Source organism: Synchiropus splendidus, chromosome 7 (assembly GCF_027744825.2).
Source record: "Synchiropus splendidus isolate RoL2022-P1 chromosome 7, RoL_Sspl_1.0, whole genome shotgun sequence".
NCBI lineage: Eukaryota > Metazoa > Chordata > Actinopteri > Syngnathiformes > Callionymidae > Synchiropus > Synchiropus splendidus.
Genome location: NC_071340.1, coordinates 13810290 through 13827570, shown reverse-complemented (window position 1 = coordinate 13827570; position 17281 = coordinate 13810290). Strand labels below are relative to the sequence as shown.

The 17281-nt window shown below is 44.2% G+C and overlaps 1 protein-coding gene across 2 annotated transcripts in view; it reads right to left on the bottom strand.

Moving 5' to 3' along the window:
• Positions 1-17281, bottom strand: part of ssbp2a (single stranded DNA binding protein 2a) — a 51364-nt gene that overhangs the window by 3327 nt on the left and 30756 nt on the right. For both annotated transcript variants that reach the window (XM_053869702.1, XM_053869703.1), the window contains exons 3-14: positions 15433-15494; positions 15255-15339; positions 2525-2614; positions 2128-2187; positions 1994-2051; positions 1362-1426; positions 1230-1297; positions 1053-1101; positions 888-923; positions 752-806; positions 529-599; positions 382-460 (exon numbers count right to left, since the gene is read on the bottom strand). In XM_053869702.1, the coding sequence (XP_053725677.1) occupies positions 382-460; positions 529-599; positions 752-806; positions 888-923; positions 1053-1101; positions 1230-1297; positions 1362-1426; positions 1994-2051; positions 2128-2187; positions 2525-2614; positions 15255-15339; positions 15433-15494 (778 nt within the window). The remainder of the gene's footprint in view (positions 1-381; positions 461-528; positions 600-751; positions 807-887; positions 924-1052; positions 1102-1229; positions 1298-1361; positions 1427-1993; positions 2052-2127; positions 2188-2524; positions 2615-15254; positions 15340-15432; positions 15495-17281) is intronic.

The following is a 17281-nucleotide window of genomic DNA, read 5'->3' as shown; positions in this document are numbered from 1 at the left end:
TGGTTATTGAACACAAAATGAAATCACAAATTCTGAAATCAGTAAACACAGTAATGAATCAGATCTATTCCTTGAATGGGCCCTGGACCCATTTGTTCTGGAAAAGGTGGTCCCCGAGATCAGAAAGGTTAAGAACCCTTGCTCTAAACCACAGCTCTCTGTTGGGAACTTGCCATTGTTTTATTAGCCTCTGTGGCTCATGAGGGTGTCATCACTAGCTCACTCCACCTGGACAGTGTAGAGCAGGGGCCACAAACTGTGCCAGAAAGGGCCGGAATGCGAGTGTGTTCTCGATTGGTTGGACCAAAAACCCGGATTCACTGTAGCTATTTCTGGAACAGTTTGGTGTTCCCCGGTGTCGAGGTAGGCTTATTGCCTCACCTATTGATCCGTTCATGTGGTGAGGCTCCATTCCTGCCATCCCGCCCAGCGGACCATCGCCGCCTGAACCAAGAGGGAACTGAGGGGAGGAAACAGGAGTGTAAACAACAGCTCTGGTGGAAGTCTTCTGTGTTGGGCGGTCATTACGTTGGGTCGGCTTCCACCAGGAGGGACCGTGTTGATCATTGTGTACATGTTGTCACCGGAGTTGGTTGAATCTGACGGAGGACAAAGCAGAGGTCAAAATTCTGACACATGTTTTTTTGTCTGCCATGAAGGACCTTCTGATGGTGTCAGCTTTTAATAACCTTCTCTCCGAGGACCGTCTTTGGGTCATTTGGCTCACTCACAGTCGGAGAGCCACACTTACCTGCTGGACTGGGCATAATGGGAGTCCCAGGTGGCCCCCCTCCTCCTGGAGGACCCTGAAGTCACATGAATGAGTTTGCATCACGGTGTGGAGAATCATGGCAGGAGACCAGAGAGGGTGGAAGTACAGTACTCACCACATAACTGCCTGGCGACGCTGAAGAGTAGGGAGTCTGGAGAACACAGGCAAACAAAGCATGTTTGGAGAGCTACTCAGTTAACAGAGAACCAACTGCCTCCTCTGACCACAGCAGAACAGGCCTGACACAACATTCTAAAAGTGACTCTTTACAAAGACTTACTGAATTAGAGTTTGGAGGGTTTGGCCAGGGTCTGCCCCCTCCAGGTCCCCTGAAACACACATTTTTTATTCTTACACTTCTTCTTCTTCACTTCTTACGCTACATTCTCGTTGCTTTTAACTTGGACAGAGTTTTTTTTATCATTCAAAAGTGTTCTGTCTGCACGTCCACACTCACATGTTCATGCCGGGCATCCCTGGACCCACCAGAGCGTTCAGCGGGGGCCTCATTCCGCCGCCGTAGTTCTAAAAGAGGAAGCAAAGAGGTGGTATTTATCGCTTATCAGCCATTAAGGAAGCGCGTCTCTACCTGCAGGGGTACCATGCCTCTGGGCGGAGTCATCCTCTGCATGGGACCGCCCATATTTGGATGTCCTGAAAGACAAAGGCCGGACATCATATTGAGTTTACTAGCCTTTTACTGTCATGGTGCTACTACATGTGGTGTAAAACTGCAGTAGCAAATATTCACCTGCTTGTGAATGAGCACATTATTCTTCTTAAGACCATCGTCTCTGACATCATACGGTGTGATGAAGCCTCATCTTAAGCCTTATTTGGTCTTGTTTATTGGTGAAACACGACCTGTCCTGGTCTGGGCTTGAACCTTCAGGCTAAACTGACTTGTCCCTCTTGGTACAGAAGACCATGTCTGTCTGTCTGTCTGTGCTTGATTCTCTTCTCTGGTAAGAACTCAGATACCATCAGTGAAAATTAAAAGGTTGTCTGCTGCAGCGTCTCGACCTTGAAGGGTGGCTTAGAAGGCAAAAGAGGAAGTTTCTGTCCAGGAAGAATGAAAACAACGCATGGATGATGCTCTAGAGGGAACCACCACCAGGGCTTCACTGGGCTTTTAATTCAAGATTTGTCTGCTTATTGGTTTTATCATATAATGGATTATAATGATATGGTTAGCGGTGAATATGGGAGGCGCTGACGTACCTTGTTGTCGTGAGGGGTCCATTCCACTGGGCAACATTGGCTGACTCCCACCGAGCCCCTGAAGACGATCAGACACATCCACAGATTTTTTTCAGAATATTTGTCGCTACATGGGACTTATTTGTCTCTGTTACCTGGTTGGGTAGTCTGAGTGTGGGCCTGGGTCCGCCTGGGTATCGAGGTGACATAAATGGCTGCCCGGAGGGACATAAAAAGTTTGCCATTTTCATTATTTACACCAAAACAGATCTATCTACCTTAAGTCCTGCAATTTCACATTTGACCACTAGGGCGCGCCGAAACACTTTGGTGGACGGTTTTTGGACGGTCGAACTGAATAGAGTGCAATTTATGTAAGAAAAACGCACAATTTTAACGATTTAAAGTTGAGTGAAGAAGAGTGGTCAGAATGTTTTGATTTCAAGATTAAACTAGATTTGATTCCCACAACTGAAATGTCTCCTGATAACAACACTTCCCTGAGATACATACAGTCCATGTGCTTGAGGGTTTGCGTCAGCGTGTGTGTACCTGAAAGAAGCCTGGTGGGACGGGCCCCACTGGCATCCCATCTCCTGGTGGAAGGTTCCCCAGTACAGGACTGGGGGCTGCTGCCGCGCTCTGAAACACACACACAAGTACTCGGTATGACACTCTGTGTCCAGGGAGCTGTAGCCAAAGATACTGCCAGGCAACCTGGCACCTTACACCCAAAGAGTTATTCAAACCACTCCCATCCCAGGTATCTCTGACACCATCTCTGACACCACTCACCGGATCAACACATGTCAGTCTTATTTTCAAACCTCACTTTAGGATCCTCCTTATCTATCAATGGTTTGGAAACATCGATCACACTTTGTGATAGTTCATTTACGGCACATGCTCCTTCATGGCGCCTCTGATCCATGGTGTTCCTCAAGGTTCAGTGCTTTTTACATCAAGACTCTGGGCCACTACATACACCACTTCAGATTGAAATGGATGTTCAGATTCAGCATGTTGATGTGGTGAGTGACAGGCTCCTGCCACTAGTTTGATTCAGGATGCAAGCTAATACACAGTAATCCCTTTGCTTTCATACTGTAACTAACAGATTCTGTTTAAGGATGCAGGATATTCCAGTGTATCGTGGATGAATAAGTTCTAAACTTCTCATCTTAAAATACAAATATTTTCTCTTAAAATGATTTATGACAACAATATAGAAATAACAGTAATAACACATAATAATGTATAAAAAGACATGCTGCTCTGGCACTTTGTTGAATACATTTCATTTTTTCTGTCCTCCAACAGACTGTTTTACACCCATCAAGCATCAGTACTTAATTGAAAAACTGATCTTAATATAAACGGCTCCATTGTGGCACTGCACGTTATGTGATCAATTTTAGCACCAACATATCAAAAGATCAGTCAGTCCTGAGCTGTCACGACTGCCACCACACCGACTAGAAAGCCCCAAATTCAGAGGTCTTCCTCTGTCTCTCGCTCGCTGTCTTTCAGTGGGATATTTCCGGTGTCTGCAGATACCCTGCCAGGCAGGCCCGCGTTTATTTTTATACCTTGTGATTTTTTTTTTTTTGTGTTGTTGTGCTGGTTCCAGACGGCTGGCGCTGCTACATGTCAACGCTGCCTCTGCTGTCTGCTTCCTGCCGCATTGTGACTGCCACCGTGTCGCCGCTCACAGCTCCAAACTTTTCGACAAACTCATTAGAGACGGAGGAGGAAGAGCGCCTCCATGCACGCAGCGTACGTGACATGAAAAACAGCGCTGGCTTTAAATGATCAATCACTGTTATGGTCCTTGTTTATTGGCAGCCAATGTGCAACACTGGTGTCCTTTGTAGGCTAAAAAATCCACAACAGCGAGGACAGTGAATGATATTGTAGAGTTTCACGAGAGTGTTCACTGTTGCAGTGCATTGTGGAACTTGTGCCATGGCTGGTGGGGGGTGATTTTTGGTCTCAGTGCCACGTATTTACCGAGTTGAGGGCTAAACATGTGGAATCCCAACATGGACATTTGGCGTTAAGAGATCTGCTGGCTCAGATCTGAGCTCATTGTGTAATTGGTGAGGAAGCAGTGAGCCCACCAGGCTGCCGTGCAACAGTTCACTCACCATCTCTGGAGGGATCACCAGGACGCAAAGTGCTCCAGCCAAAATTCTCTGAAGTTTCCACCGGCTGACTTTTTAGGTCAGACAGCAGCGAGGTAAAAGCCGCCCGACGACACTGGTGCGTCCTCCTGTGCTCCATCACTCCTCTTCCCTCGCCTCACTGTCTTAATATAACGCTGAGACACCAGCAGCTTGAATATTCGCCGCCAAACACAGCGTTTATTTGTCTCAGCAGACGGCGATGCAGATGGACACAGATGGATTTTATTCCTCCATGCTTCAACGAGACTGGTGCGTGCGAGTGTGTGTGTGAGAATATGCACAACAACAAGTTTCTTTTCACTTTCTGTAACTCTTTCTTCTTGGTCGTTGGATTACCCAGAATGCCTGAGCTCTCTGGCAGCCTGAAGGTCTGCTGAGTTTGCTCAGAAAGAGAGAGAGAAAGGAGGACAAAGCCCAGATTATATGTGTGTGTGTGTGTGTGCATCTGAGTGTGTGTACTTGATGTTTGTTTGTGCACAAAAAGAGGAGAGAGGGAGAAAGAATGTACCTGACCTGCTGACAAAGCAGCATTTTCCACATTCAGCAACAGGGAAGGAAAACAAAACAAAGTCCTGCACCAAACTATGATGAAGAAAGACCAAATAATTCCCTAAATTTGTTTGTTTATCCATTCACTCATTCATCTACGACCCTGAGCTGGAGTCCATCCCACCTACTCGGGCACACAATTAACATCCAGCACATAAGAGTTAATAGCAGCTGTTAAATCATCACAAGAAGTCGGTGTTGATGACTCTTCAAACACACGCCCTCAAAACAAACAGAAGGTCACAGGCTCTCTGCCCCGACACGTGTAGTTCAATGATCAAGTGTGATGAAACTCGACTCCTCACCACCGACTCAAATGAACACCTGGTGAACTCATTTGTTGCATGAATTATTCAAAACTGGAGGAGAAAAAACAACATACGCACAACAGCTCAGACAAGGAAACTCACGCCTGCTAACACGCACATCTATCTGTTCAAACAGGCCACTGTATATGCTACACTCCATAGAGCATTTGTCTCGGCTTAGTTTGGCTCAACTATTAGCCATAAAGATGTATATAAAACAGCACCTGCACAGCATCGTCTCTGTAAAATAACATATTTTCAACATTGGAATTTGAGGCTTTTGAGGTGTTTTGACCAACAGAAAACATGATACTTGCAGAATTTAAGAATCACCACTGGGTCATTGCAGGCTCATTTTAGTGAGGTGATTCTCTGTGATGTATAAAGGCGCCCTATTCTCCTTATTTTTTTTCAGCAATCAAACCTACCATATTAATAGAGAAGCTTTTCACCAAAATAAAATATTTATCTAAGTATTTTCATCTAGTTTAAGTTCAAACCCTTGTACTACATAGTGTCCGCAAACCTTGTGCCCTGTTCATTCAGGCGCTAAGATGACCATGTGTTGAACTTTACTGTCTTTTAATGTAAACTATCCAACGTATTTCCAGCACTGAACCTTTACTTAGAGCGCTTAAAGTAGATTAAAAATTGGGATGGGGTGGAGCATGGTTGTGTTCCAGCCGATCAGGCACACATGCTTTAATGGTTCAACGGTTTCAGATAAACAAGCGCACCCTGTTTTATGTGACGCTCCACCTAGCTGATCACACGCTTCCATACGTTATTTATGTTGGTATTGCTGTACACCCATATATCCACCAGAGGGAGCAGCCCAATGACAACAAACATGGCGACTGTGGACGAAGTATTGATAATGTACTTCTTGCACAAAAGAGGAACACGTAGGCAGCGTTGCAGCAGGCGGTGGTCAGTGAGGCTGTTAAATTTCCACCACAATGTCTTCCTCGTGTCTCATTCAAGCTATGTATCAGGTAGTAACAGCAACACTGTCCCCCCGCCCCCTGGTTTCCGGTGGTACTGCTGCGCTTGGTCCATATTTGTAAGCTTTGTGGGAATGTGCAGAAATGGAGATGAAATGTATGGAGAACACGGGCAGAAGGCTCCATGCATATCTAGATCCGTACATAAATCCATGCATAAATGGGCCTTTAAAAAGTCGCAATCTCAGTAGTTTTACATTCTCAGGAGGCGGCAAAAATATAAATAAATTCAATAACATAAGCCGCATGGACTCTGATCAAAGGCTCCAAATGGTCCTGGGGTGAGACTTAGAACATGTTCTCACGAGAACGCAATGAACAATATGAGCCGTACAAGAGTCCAACACACAAACTAGGTATCAACAGTCTAATATTGAGGTGCTGCGTGACCACTGAGTCAGCCCTGTTTCGTCCTCTCTTGATCGTAAATTGTGTTTTCATTTAAACTGGAGGTACATTTCAAGTTGATCACAACACGCCTTACCCTCCAGGGAAGAATGGAAAAATCCCTATAGACATCAAGATGTCGTGCGCTCTCACCGCAGCACGCTGGTGCTCTAAACTAATCAGACTTTGTCTATGCTACGTCCATGCTACGCTAATCCCATCACCATTAGCTCTGGGAGCCACTTAATGAGGAAACTTCAAACCCTCTGAACCGTCTGAGTTTAGCGATTGTGGTGCCGGCACCTGTGTTGTTGCACATATATATATATATATATATATACATATATGTATGGTTGTTTTCGTGTGCGTGAGAAAATGAGGAGTCATTTTCTTTCAATACTTCAGAGACAGAGAGACACTCGGGTGCGTGAGAGGAATTTCAATATTCTGTCTGCGAGTCTACCTGCACCGCTGCCTGTCTGCTCCCTCCACCTCCCTGTCTCCTTCAAACACACTCACACACACATCAGCCCGGAGAACAGCCACGGCACGTAACACATGACTAATGGTGATTGATTCAAAGTCTCATTACTGTCACTATGTTTATGAAACGATCACTGCTGCCACACCGGACCGCTCTTTATTCTACGATACCCGAAAACTAACTTCTGAATGTGAGACTCATATTCTGTCTGAAGTCCTTTAAAGTCCCACATGACTAATCAGATCTGCTTTGCCAGTTTTTCCACATAAGTTCTACACTTTCCTCTGTGTTTTCAACATAACACGAGTCACATATTTGTGGGTTATTAACGTCTTATTCTTGTTTATTTATGAAGGGATGATTACAGTGATGTGGGTGATGGGTTGTCGCAGGAAAATGATGCCGCTAATCTTTTGTTTATGGGCATCACCACAAGTGAAAACTACGTTATGAATACAGACTGAGTAGAAATACTGTATATAAAATAATCTGTGCCTTTTGCTCATGCTCCAGAGGAAGGATCCTTCGACAACTAAAATTTGTTGCGAGAGCTATACGGCTAGCTCATTGGTACATTCGACCAAGGGAGTGTCTTTCTCTTTAAATTCTCCAACATGTCAGGCAGGATTGGTCTTCTCTGGAACCAACAAGCGTGGTCCATCCATCCCTCCATACATCTTCATCCACTTATCTGTTGCCAGGTCGCAGCTCCAAAAGGTCGGGCCAAATGCCCTTGTCCCGGGCAACATCCACTAGCCCTGACTGGGGGGTCCACAGACACCCCCAGGCCAGTGAAGAGGTGTAACACCCCCAACCTGGTTCTGGGTCTCCTCTCTGCTGCCTGTGCCTGACACACCTCCAAAGGGAGGTGGCCAGGGGGCATCCTCATGAGATGCCCGAGCCACCTCAACTGACTCCTCTCAATGTGGAGAAGTTGCGGCTCTACTCTAAGTCTCTCCCGACTGACTCACCCGATCTCTAAGGGAGACGCCTGCTACCTGTCTGAGAAAACTCAGTTGCTTGTAGCTGGTATCTCATTCTTTCAGTCATGACCCAAAGCTCAGGACCATAGGTGAAGGTCAGTAAATGGAGAGCTTTGCCTTCTGACTCAGCTCTCTCTTACATACGTCAGTGTGGTAGAGCGACTACCACTCCGCCTATTCACAGACTAATCCCCCAACTCCCTTACCTCCCCACTGGAGAACAAGAATCCAAGATCCTTAAACTTCTCCACTTGAGGCAGGAAGTCATTCCCCACCTGCGGAGAGCAATCCATCTTTTTCCAGTTGAGATTACTTTGGACTTAGAGGTGCTGATGCTCATCCGAGCTGCAAACCGATTATTATTATTATTATGATTATTATTATACAAAAATTGGGTCTTCGTATCATCTTGTTGCTGCTCAGATAAGAAGCGGTCTTTTGTTTAGCCATCAACTTTACATAAACATTGTTGTAACCAACTCAATCTCATGTCGGAGAGTGGAGGTGTCATTTACTGATCACTTACTGAGCTCTCTCTCTCTTTCTCTCTGCTACTAAATATAATTACTGTATTATTGCCATCATGACTTTAGTAATGTGTTGAGGCCCAGTTGCAGTATCATCCAAATCTGTGAATGACACACAACACAGGAAGGAAGTCCATCTCTCCGCTCACTCTTCCCGGCTCCCTTCATCCTCTCAAATGCCATTAGTCCACTTCCTGAACAAGGGAGGAGAGGAAATGGAAAGAAGAGATGCTCCAACGTAAATGACACACACACACACACTCACGAACACAATGGCAGGCTAATTAAAAATGTGCTTCTGTTCGGTTACAACTCTGAGAGACAACAACGTGAAGCAGATTAGATTTCATCTTGTTAAAAAACAAACATTACCACTCCTGAAGCGACTCTTCTGTGGCCCACAAATATTTTAGCACTTCAGGTTAGACTGTTTAAATGTGCTGAAGGGTGTTTCTCTCCTCTTCCTGTTCCGAGCGAAGTAACTCAAAACTCTCACATGAAACAGGACTGAGTCACGCTGAAGTGGCCACTCCTTGTAATAACTATTCAATTAATCCAGGATTAAAATATAATTTCCTGCTGTTTTAAAGACAGAAAAATTGATTCTTCACTGGATATTTCACTTGAATCCAACTGACTCACTACATGTTTGGAGCATCATTATCTAGTCAAGAACTGGGGGTTTTCAACGCTCCTCAAATGAGGTCTGGTATCTGCAGCAGCAGGTGACAGTGACGCGGAGAAAGTGTCTGTGTTTTCTTTATCGCTGTTGTCATTATCAAGCGCTCTAAACATCTCTGGGCAGCAGTATATAAAATGTGAGCCGGCGCTGAGGCCTGATGCTCTGTCAGATACATGAACAGAGCCGAAAATGATCGGAGCCGGAGAAGCACACTTCTGCTATCACACTTGGCCCCGACGCTGCTGGAGATAAGGAGCAACGGTGGGGAGATGAAGGTGGAGAAAGACAGAGCGGCAGATTATAGAGACAGCTTGAGATGAAGAGAATAAAATATCACAGCCTTTAGCTCCAGTTGATCAATACAAAGGATCTTTTTTTTGTGTGGACATGCAGACATACTTGAATTTACGACAGTGTCTGTGAGAGTGGAACTAAGCAGCGATGCTTCCTCCGTAATCCCTGATGAGCCTGAGCACAAGATAACAGTGCAGAGTGGCAAAATGAAGTGGGGTCATCGGAGGTCATCCACAAACACCCGTCATACTGTGTCAGCAGTTCGACACTCTCCTGCTCTCCTTGTATCGATCCAGCTCTCTTTCACCCTCTCTGGAATAATTAGCTCCACAACTTGTCAGCAAAACTACAATAACAACTCAAACAATGCGGCCAAAACTGGTTTAAAGTCTCTACCCAACCAGATCCCAATTTAAAACAGACGTTAGAGGAAGACAGCCCGCTTGACGCTCAGATTTAATGGTCCTCCTCCCACACCGCCGCCTACTGCTCCTATAGAACTTCTGCTACTCTTCTGGCAGCGACACCCACACACATCAGATCTCTCCAAGTAGCACACTGAAACAGATGATTTCACCAATGTCTTCTTGAGCAAGCCTTTACCAGCACTGAATCCATTTCAGTCAGTGAACCAGTTGTTCATAAGGGGTTCATGTTGGGGTTCCTGAAGCTCTAGCTCATCGTGAATGCATTATTTAAAGTAAAACTAGTTGAAATATGATCTAGAGCTGTCTTCTTCTGAGCGACTGTGCGTGTCAAGGTTGTATCAAAGATGTAAGAATGTAGTGGGATTTTTTAAATTTATTTTAATTTCTCAAAACATTTTGTTACAGCTGTGAGTGATGTGCAAAGTTGGACCCTGCCGACCATGCTGACTTTACAGATGTTTCTGATCAGATATGTCCATATTGAAATGATCAAACACAGAGTCTTAATAATTGCTAATACAATTATTGAGAGCATTACAACAGTCAGACCTTTGCCTCACTGCACTGACCTGCAGAGTCTCTGCTCTCGCACCAGCTGCAGGTACAGTTAAGTCCTTAATGACTCAAACAATGTAGTGACCCAACTTGTAGCTGTTGTTGACAGGCATTATTTTTGCGCGCAACTCCTGTAGTTCAGTTTTTCTTCACTTTCACGTGTCAATGATTTAATATAAATATATTGTTCCAATTCAATTTAATCCTGATAGTGAGTGCTGACTGAATTTGGACTGTGAACCGGATTTATTGCGATTCTACTGCATCGGATTTATTGCGATTCTGCAGTACTGGGGCAATTTTCTAGCATTTTAATTCCCTTATTTTCCCTTCCCTTAAATTGGTCAGTTTAGGAGGTGACTGTGGAGGTGTATTTGTGTATTTATAAAGAGTATTATTTACTCTACACAGACACATACTGCAGCAATCTACAGGCAATAACAATGCGCAGCTTCTTTCAGCAAAACGTTGGGGCTAAATCGCTTAAGTAGTTGGGAGTTGGCATCATAAAGAGACATCTTGAAAACACAGCTGGATCTGGATTAAATAACCACCTCAGTATGACGCCTCGGTGTATAGACCCAGTGAAGGTCTGATTGTTAACTACTATATGAAAAATGTAAAAATGAAACTTCATGCAAGTGTGAGTTTCATGTTCTTACATTATTGAAATGAGCTGAGATCATTTTGTTGGGTTCTAATTTAATACAGCAAGAATTATGAAACCTGGTGAACTGGATTCACATGTCACATGATTATTTTAAACTGTGGTAAACAAAAAGCAAAACCAAAACAAAAAAATGGAAACAAACAAAGCCAATGAAGAAGTGATAGAGAAACTGCAGGGAACGTATTGTCATTTGGTGACGGTGAAAACAGCAGTTTTCTATCATGAGGAGTAAATCTGCCTCCAATCCAAGCCGTCCTCAGGCGGTCCGTTCCTTGGAATGTGTGACTTGAGTTCTGTGAGCAACTACATTACGTTATGTGAGTCCCACACGTGTGAGCATGCGACGTAAACCGTGCATGTCTATACTTCATTTGAAATGTTGCCACTCACAGTAATCTTTGTACCACCAAACCCAGAGGAAGCTCCCTGACAACAAACTCATCAGGAGATTCAACTGACTGTGAAACAAATGTTTGTGGAAGCCACATATAAAAACACGACATCAAGAGAACTACTGCGTCTCCCGGGACGATGCGAGTGAAGATCCCTGCGTGCTCTTCCTTCACTGACGCTTCATTTTGCATCTTGATTGATATCAAACTTGAGATGACCCTTTCTCACTTCCCTGTTGTTGCCCACGACAGAGCAGCAGCTTTGCATATGTCTACATCACCACAGCGTGTCCAAACATGCGTGTGACATGACTCAGCAGTGGGGGACATGCTCCCCCGAGACAAGAGGACCAAAACGACCGAAGATAAGAGGCAGGGGGAGGATTTGGAGCCGGGCTGGAGATAAGCGTATGGAACAAAAGAGAGCAAAGCTGCTGACGTGAGGACGAAGCACAGAGAGAGAAAGAGTTTATATTTAAATTTCTCTGTCACGACAATGTCCACGTCTCTTCTGCTGATGGAAATTCCCGTTCTTTCTCCCTCCATGCGCCTCGCTCCTCATCGCCATGGCAATGATGTTACAGTGAGTCACCTCCACTTCTCCCTCCTCCTCAAAAACACCAAGGAACATTGGAGCAAGTGAGAGGCGGCGAGGAGAAAAGGATGTTTCCCTGGAAACAGACTTGGGGTCTCCCTGGCCCCCATTGGCTCTCAACTAGTTCAGTACCTACCATTCGTTCTCGCAGCAATGTCAGTGTTTTTTTGTTTTTTTATCTCAACTACTACTGGTGGGCCGTCCACACCAAACCAGGACCCCACAACCCCATTGAGGAAAGAATCACATAGACACATTAGCATGTTTCAAAGTTCGTGGTCCCATTAAAATGTGTATTTTCTGATGCCTCCTTCTGGTTTGCTTGGCTGGTGAAGTCTATCCCAGCTACATAGGGCGAGAGGCGAGGGACACCCAGGGGCATTCACCATAACAGGCCATACAAAACACCTGACTGTATATTTCTACAGGGATCAAAGCTGACAAGTTTTTGTGTTGCAATATCTGATGTAACCTACAACATTCACCCCTATTGTCCTTCTCACCACCTATAAAGACACCGTCAAAATGGTTACCACTGACTTTTCAATCTGCAAGACAAAGTCACATTCTGACGCTCCATCGAACACTTTCAATGTGTTTCCCTGCTTCAGAGCGTGAGAATGAAACCAATCTGGCAGCATGAAACGTCTCTTATCAGACACGGATGCTCTCCGTGGTGCCTCTTGATCTCTCCTTCCCTCTAACCGCTGCGTGGCTCGTATCTCCCACAGCGATGACTCGTATTGATAGAAGGTTCCGCTCATCGTACATGCTGTTCTGCATGCCGAGTCTCTGTCAGAGGTGATTTGATGCAAAAACGTTGGAAGAATCAACAGCTGCTCGACACTTTGAAATAAGATCTCAAGTTGAGGGGACTCACCGACCACAAGTTCATGAGAAAACAGAATCCAGAGAGAACCGAACCTGCGCCTTGGGTAACGCCACATTAAAATATACTTTATAATAATAATATAATATAAGTTTTTATTCGGACACGATCTCTTATGATAAACCAAGTGCGACAACAGATATATGTCCAGAAATGATGATGTGCTTTCAGTGTGACTGGGTGGATGTACACAGATTTTTTGAAGAATAATTCAGATGTGATCCTGCTAATACTAAAGCAAAAACTGTTAATCTAGAAAAAAAAGAAAGAAATTCCCCAGGCCCTTTAACATTTATATATTAAGTGTCTCCATCCTCAGGATCACTATGTTAAAGGGACCTTAGTGATAATTTTTTAATTCAGTAATCAGGTTTTTTGCACGAACCACAAGCCTCTTGGATGGAAAACTATATCTTCCTTCTATAGAGTCTCTATTGAGAAGACTCTGCTGCTATTGCTGATTTCATTGTACCCTACGTTACTGTTGCTATGTCATACAATGTAATGAGAATTTCATCTAGATTAATATTGAACAAAAGCAGATTCAGATCTTTGCTGGTTTCTAGTAAGCATCAAGATCGACCCATCCTCCATGAAGTGTGTGACTGAACTAACTGTGGTGGCCTTGAAAGATCTATTGGTTCAGTTCTGCGTTGACATAACAGACAAGTGCGAGACAAACTACTTCTAAACGTTCATGAGCGAGTTTCCGCGCTTGCTTCAGTTACCAAGCATGTTCTTATCAGAAGGCTCATAGCTGACCAGTGCAAGTGCTGCACACTGATAATCTAGAGTCAGCTCCTCAAAACACGGAAATCTGTTTCCACCGACTGCAAATGTTATAGGGACATACTTTGAAAAACAGAACTCAATCCACTCTCCGCAAATAAATACAGACAACATTTTAAATAAATATTTCCCACATTTACCCATTTGTCTTTCAGGACCTTGTGTCCCGAGTGAGCATCATCATTTAAAAAAAATAACTTGTTTTGATGACATCATGGCTCTTTGAAATGGAAACCGCACATCTGCTATGGAGAGAGTGATTTACAAAGCACTTAACAGAACCGTCAACGGTCTTTCTGAGGCCCGAAAAGCCTGGAGTCAGGGCGGAAATCAATACGGTTGCATCTCCCTTCACTTCGCTCACGAGCCTTTCCCTTTTAACATGACCATCCAAGCAGCGCTTCACCACCGACGCTAATATCTACGCTCCACGTGCGATCTGGCGACCAGCATTCTCCCTGTGCTCTGCTCGTGCTCCTGCTATCTGCTGCAGGTGCTTCCAGCCAGGATAATCTTACAAATCAAGTGGAAGGATTTGTCGCAATCCCATCCGTTATCAGGTGAGAAGGACGGCGAGCGAATGAGCAGCGAGTCTCTCCGCCGTTAATGAGGAGATCACCCTATAATTATCTATTATCTGAAAATAATTACCTTCAATACGTCTGATTAACATCTACATCAGTCTCAAAGTCAGGAAACAGAATGAGAGACACCGGCTCCAAATGAAGAGGCATTTTTCTCCGCCGCGTCCACCTCGGCGGCGGGTTGTAATTGAGCCGCAGATATATCGTCGCACCTTCTGATTGAATGTGACCTTGGTGTAATTACAATTGGTCTAATTACTACTCTCTGATTACATGCCTGCAGGTGAATTTGGGAGTAGAAAGTTCCTCGTGGTGTTTTCGTAACCAACTGAATCCGCGCGTGTGTCTCCATCACACCCAGCTCTGCCTCCTCTCTCTGCCTGTCTCTGGAGGTCAAGCTGCCCTCTAGCTGGTTCACTTGGAGCCAGGATGACATCATCACCCTCAGAGTGCCTATTCATCATTCTGATCATCATCGCCGACATCAGCAGCATCACCTGCGCATGCACACATTACAGCCCAGGCACAGAAGCCACACCAGTTCGCTCATCGCAGTGATGTAGATGCTCCAATCCTGCTGGTGTAGCAGAAACCTCTGACCTGCGCTCTGCCCGCAATATATCTCAATAAACAACAGTCAAATCCGATGAGTCAGACGGCGGAAAAACAACAATAATCCTCCTTCTTCTTGCACCGTCCCCGAGAGACGCACTCATCCGTTCGCACAATGGTCAACGGGTTATCTTAAAAAGGCCCCTGCAGTAACCACAGTCACTGCAGGGATGTAATGCAGCAGGGAAAACCGAACCGAGCCTTCAACACACAGCTAAAGTTAGGCACTCTCCAAGTTAGTGACCCTCTTTACAACTATTTAAGTAGATACAGTGGAAACATTTGATCATGTCAAGTAAAAAACGATAAGTGTGATGCGTTTTGTTTTCACAACACATTAAATAGTACAGCACTGCTGACTCACGTAGTCATGGAAAGCCTTGGCTTCGCTCGAGTGTTCACACGTGTCTCTCCTCTCTGGAGCTGCACAGTACAAGTCCCAGAAAACACTGTGGAGAAGAAGAGCATCATGTTTTCTGAGGAAGATCAAAGCCGCTAGGATACATGTGTTTAAACGGGGCAGACAGGAGGCAAACACTCACCACCACCATGAGTGCAGGAACCCAGGAGGCTCCCCTAATGTGATGTTTTTCTCCCATCGGATCTGGACACAGACATGGAAGGCAGGAGAAGAACAAAGAAAAGCATAAGGTTAAGAAGCACTGAGAGCATCATCAAAAAAGCGTGGTTTGTTTTTAGACTATGTTGCCAATACAATAAATAAATATGTTTTGTCACCAAAGAGATCGCAGATGGAAAAATATATCAAAAGATAATATATCGATTAAATCTGTCATTTAATATATTTATGAGACTGAATGCTGAGTGAATGATAGAGTAACTGCTCAATGGCACCTGAGCTGGTTGAAGAAGGAGTCCTGTATATTCAGCCAGTGATAAGTTAAACTATGATTCAATAAAACTCATTAGACACTTTATTTTCTACAGGTAATTAGTACTGTTACATAGTGTACTGTATAAATATTGAAAACGAAACAAAAGCACCAATTTCCAGCTGTAAAAAGACCGATGTTTCAGTTTTTTTACAACCAACTAAGGCCGCTAGGTTTACAGTAGCTGGAAGGTCAGGTATCTCAAACTCTGTAACCAATACAGTGGGTGCACTAGAGCAGGGGTTCTATCACCTTTTTGATCTCGGGGCCCACCTTTCCCAGAATAAATGGACCCAGGGCCCATTCGAGTAATAGATCTGATTCGTCACTCTTGATTTCATTTGTGATCAATAACCATATTTAATCTACTTACACATAAACAAACCAAAACCTTGTGAAATGACATGAAAGCATGTAATCATCGCAAAGATATTTGTCATCGAAAAGTCCAACCAGCAGCAGAAGCAGGTGCAAGACGTGTTCATTAAATTTACTAAAGAAAAAATAAAAACAAAAATACATTACATGAAAACTGTTGAGACAATTGAAAAAAGCTGAATAAAATTGGGAATAAAATAAATATAATAAACCATGTCTAAATATCATAAAATAATAAAGTAACATGTTAAAATAAAAATAAATTAATTTTAAAAACTGCTTCAACAGCTTCTTTCATGAACAGCTTTTACTGTTGGGGGCGCCATCACTTTATCATTTTTTTCTTTTCAAGAACTTCTCCATAGTTAACTATCACAGATCTGCAGCTGTCAAGTCAATTCAGTGACACACTGCTGCCACCATACGTGGCTAATGTATTAAAACTGAGTGTCTTACGGCCCTCGTGGCCCAAAGGTGTGAAAAAAAAAAACTTTTAGCGGCACTCTCGGAGGCACTCACGGCCACACCATGGGCCCCGGTCCTGTGGTTAAGAATCACTGCACTGGAGCACATGTCAAACTCAAGACTCAGGGGCTAACCAAGTCACTCCTTGGGACCTGCATGAGATTTGAGAGAATCCTTTGGAATGCTCCAGAAAGTTGATAAAGAAGACTTGATGAAAGAAGAGAAACTGGATGGAAGGTTTTGAGCCACAGAAACACTTCCTTTAGTCTTTAACAACCGAAATGAGGTCCAACATTGTCTTCTGATTGAACTTCTGGTGCTTGAGTGTGACAGCCCTGTTCTGGTGTGTTTTTTAATCTACTGTTGCTTTTATCCGGTGCAGCAGTTTGTTGTGTGAAATGTACTCTCTCATATAATATATATGACTCCCACATGAAGTGAGCGTTATTCAAACACTTTACAATTAAAGTGAGCGCTCCATTTCTTCGACAGTTCCACTTCTAAAATAACAGGAAGCGCTCGATGACTGCAGTGCGAATCAGACTGTCCTGACCTCAGCTGTGAATCAGACACACTAACTTTTAGATGGAATGTTTTGCTTTGAAGCCGTCGGGCCGAGGGAGGGGATGTGGGGGGGTCAGGAACTGCTCCTCCT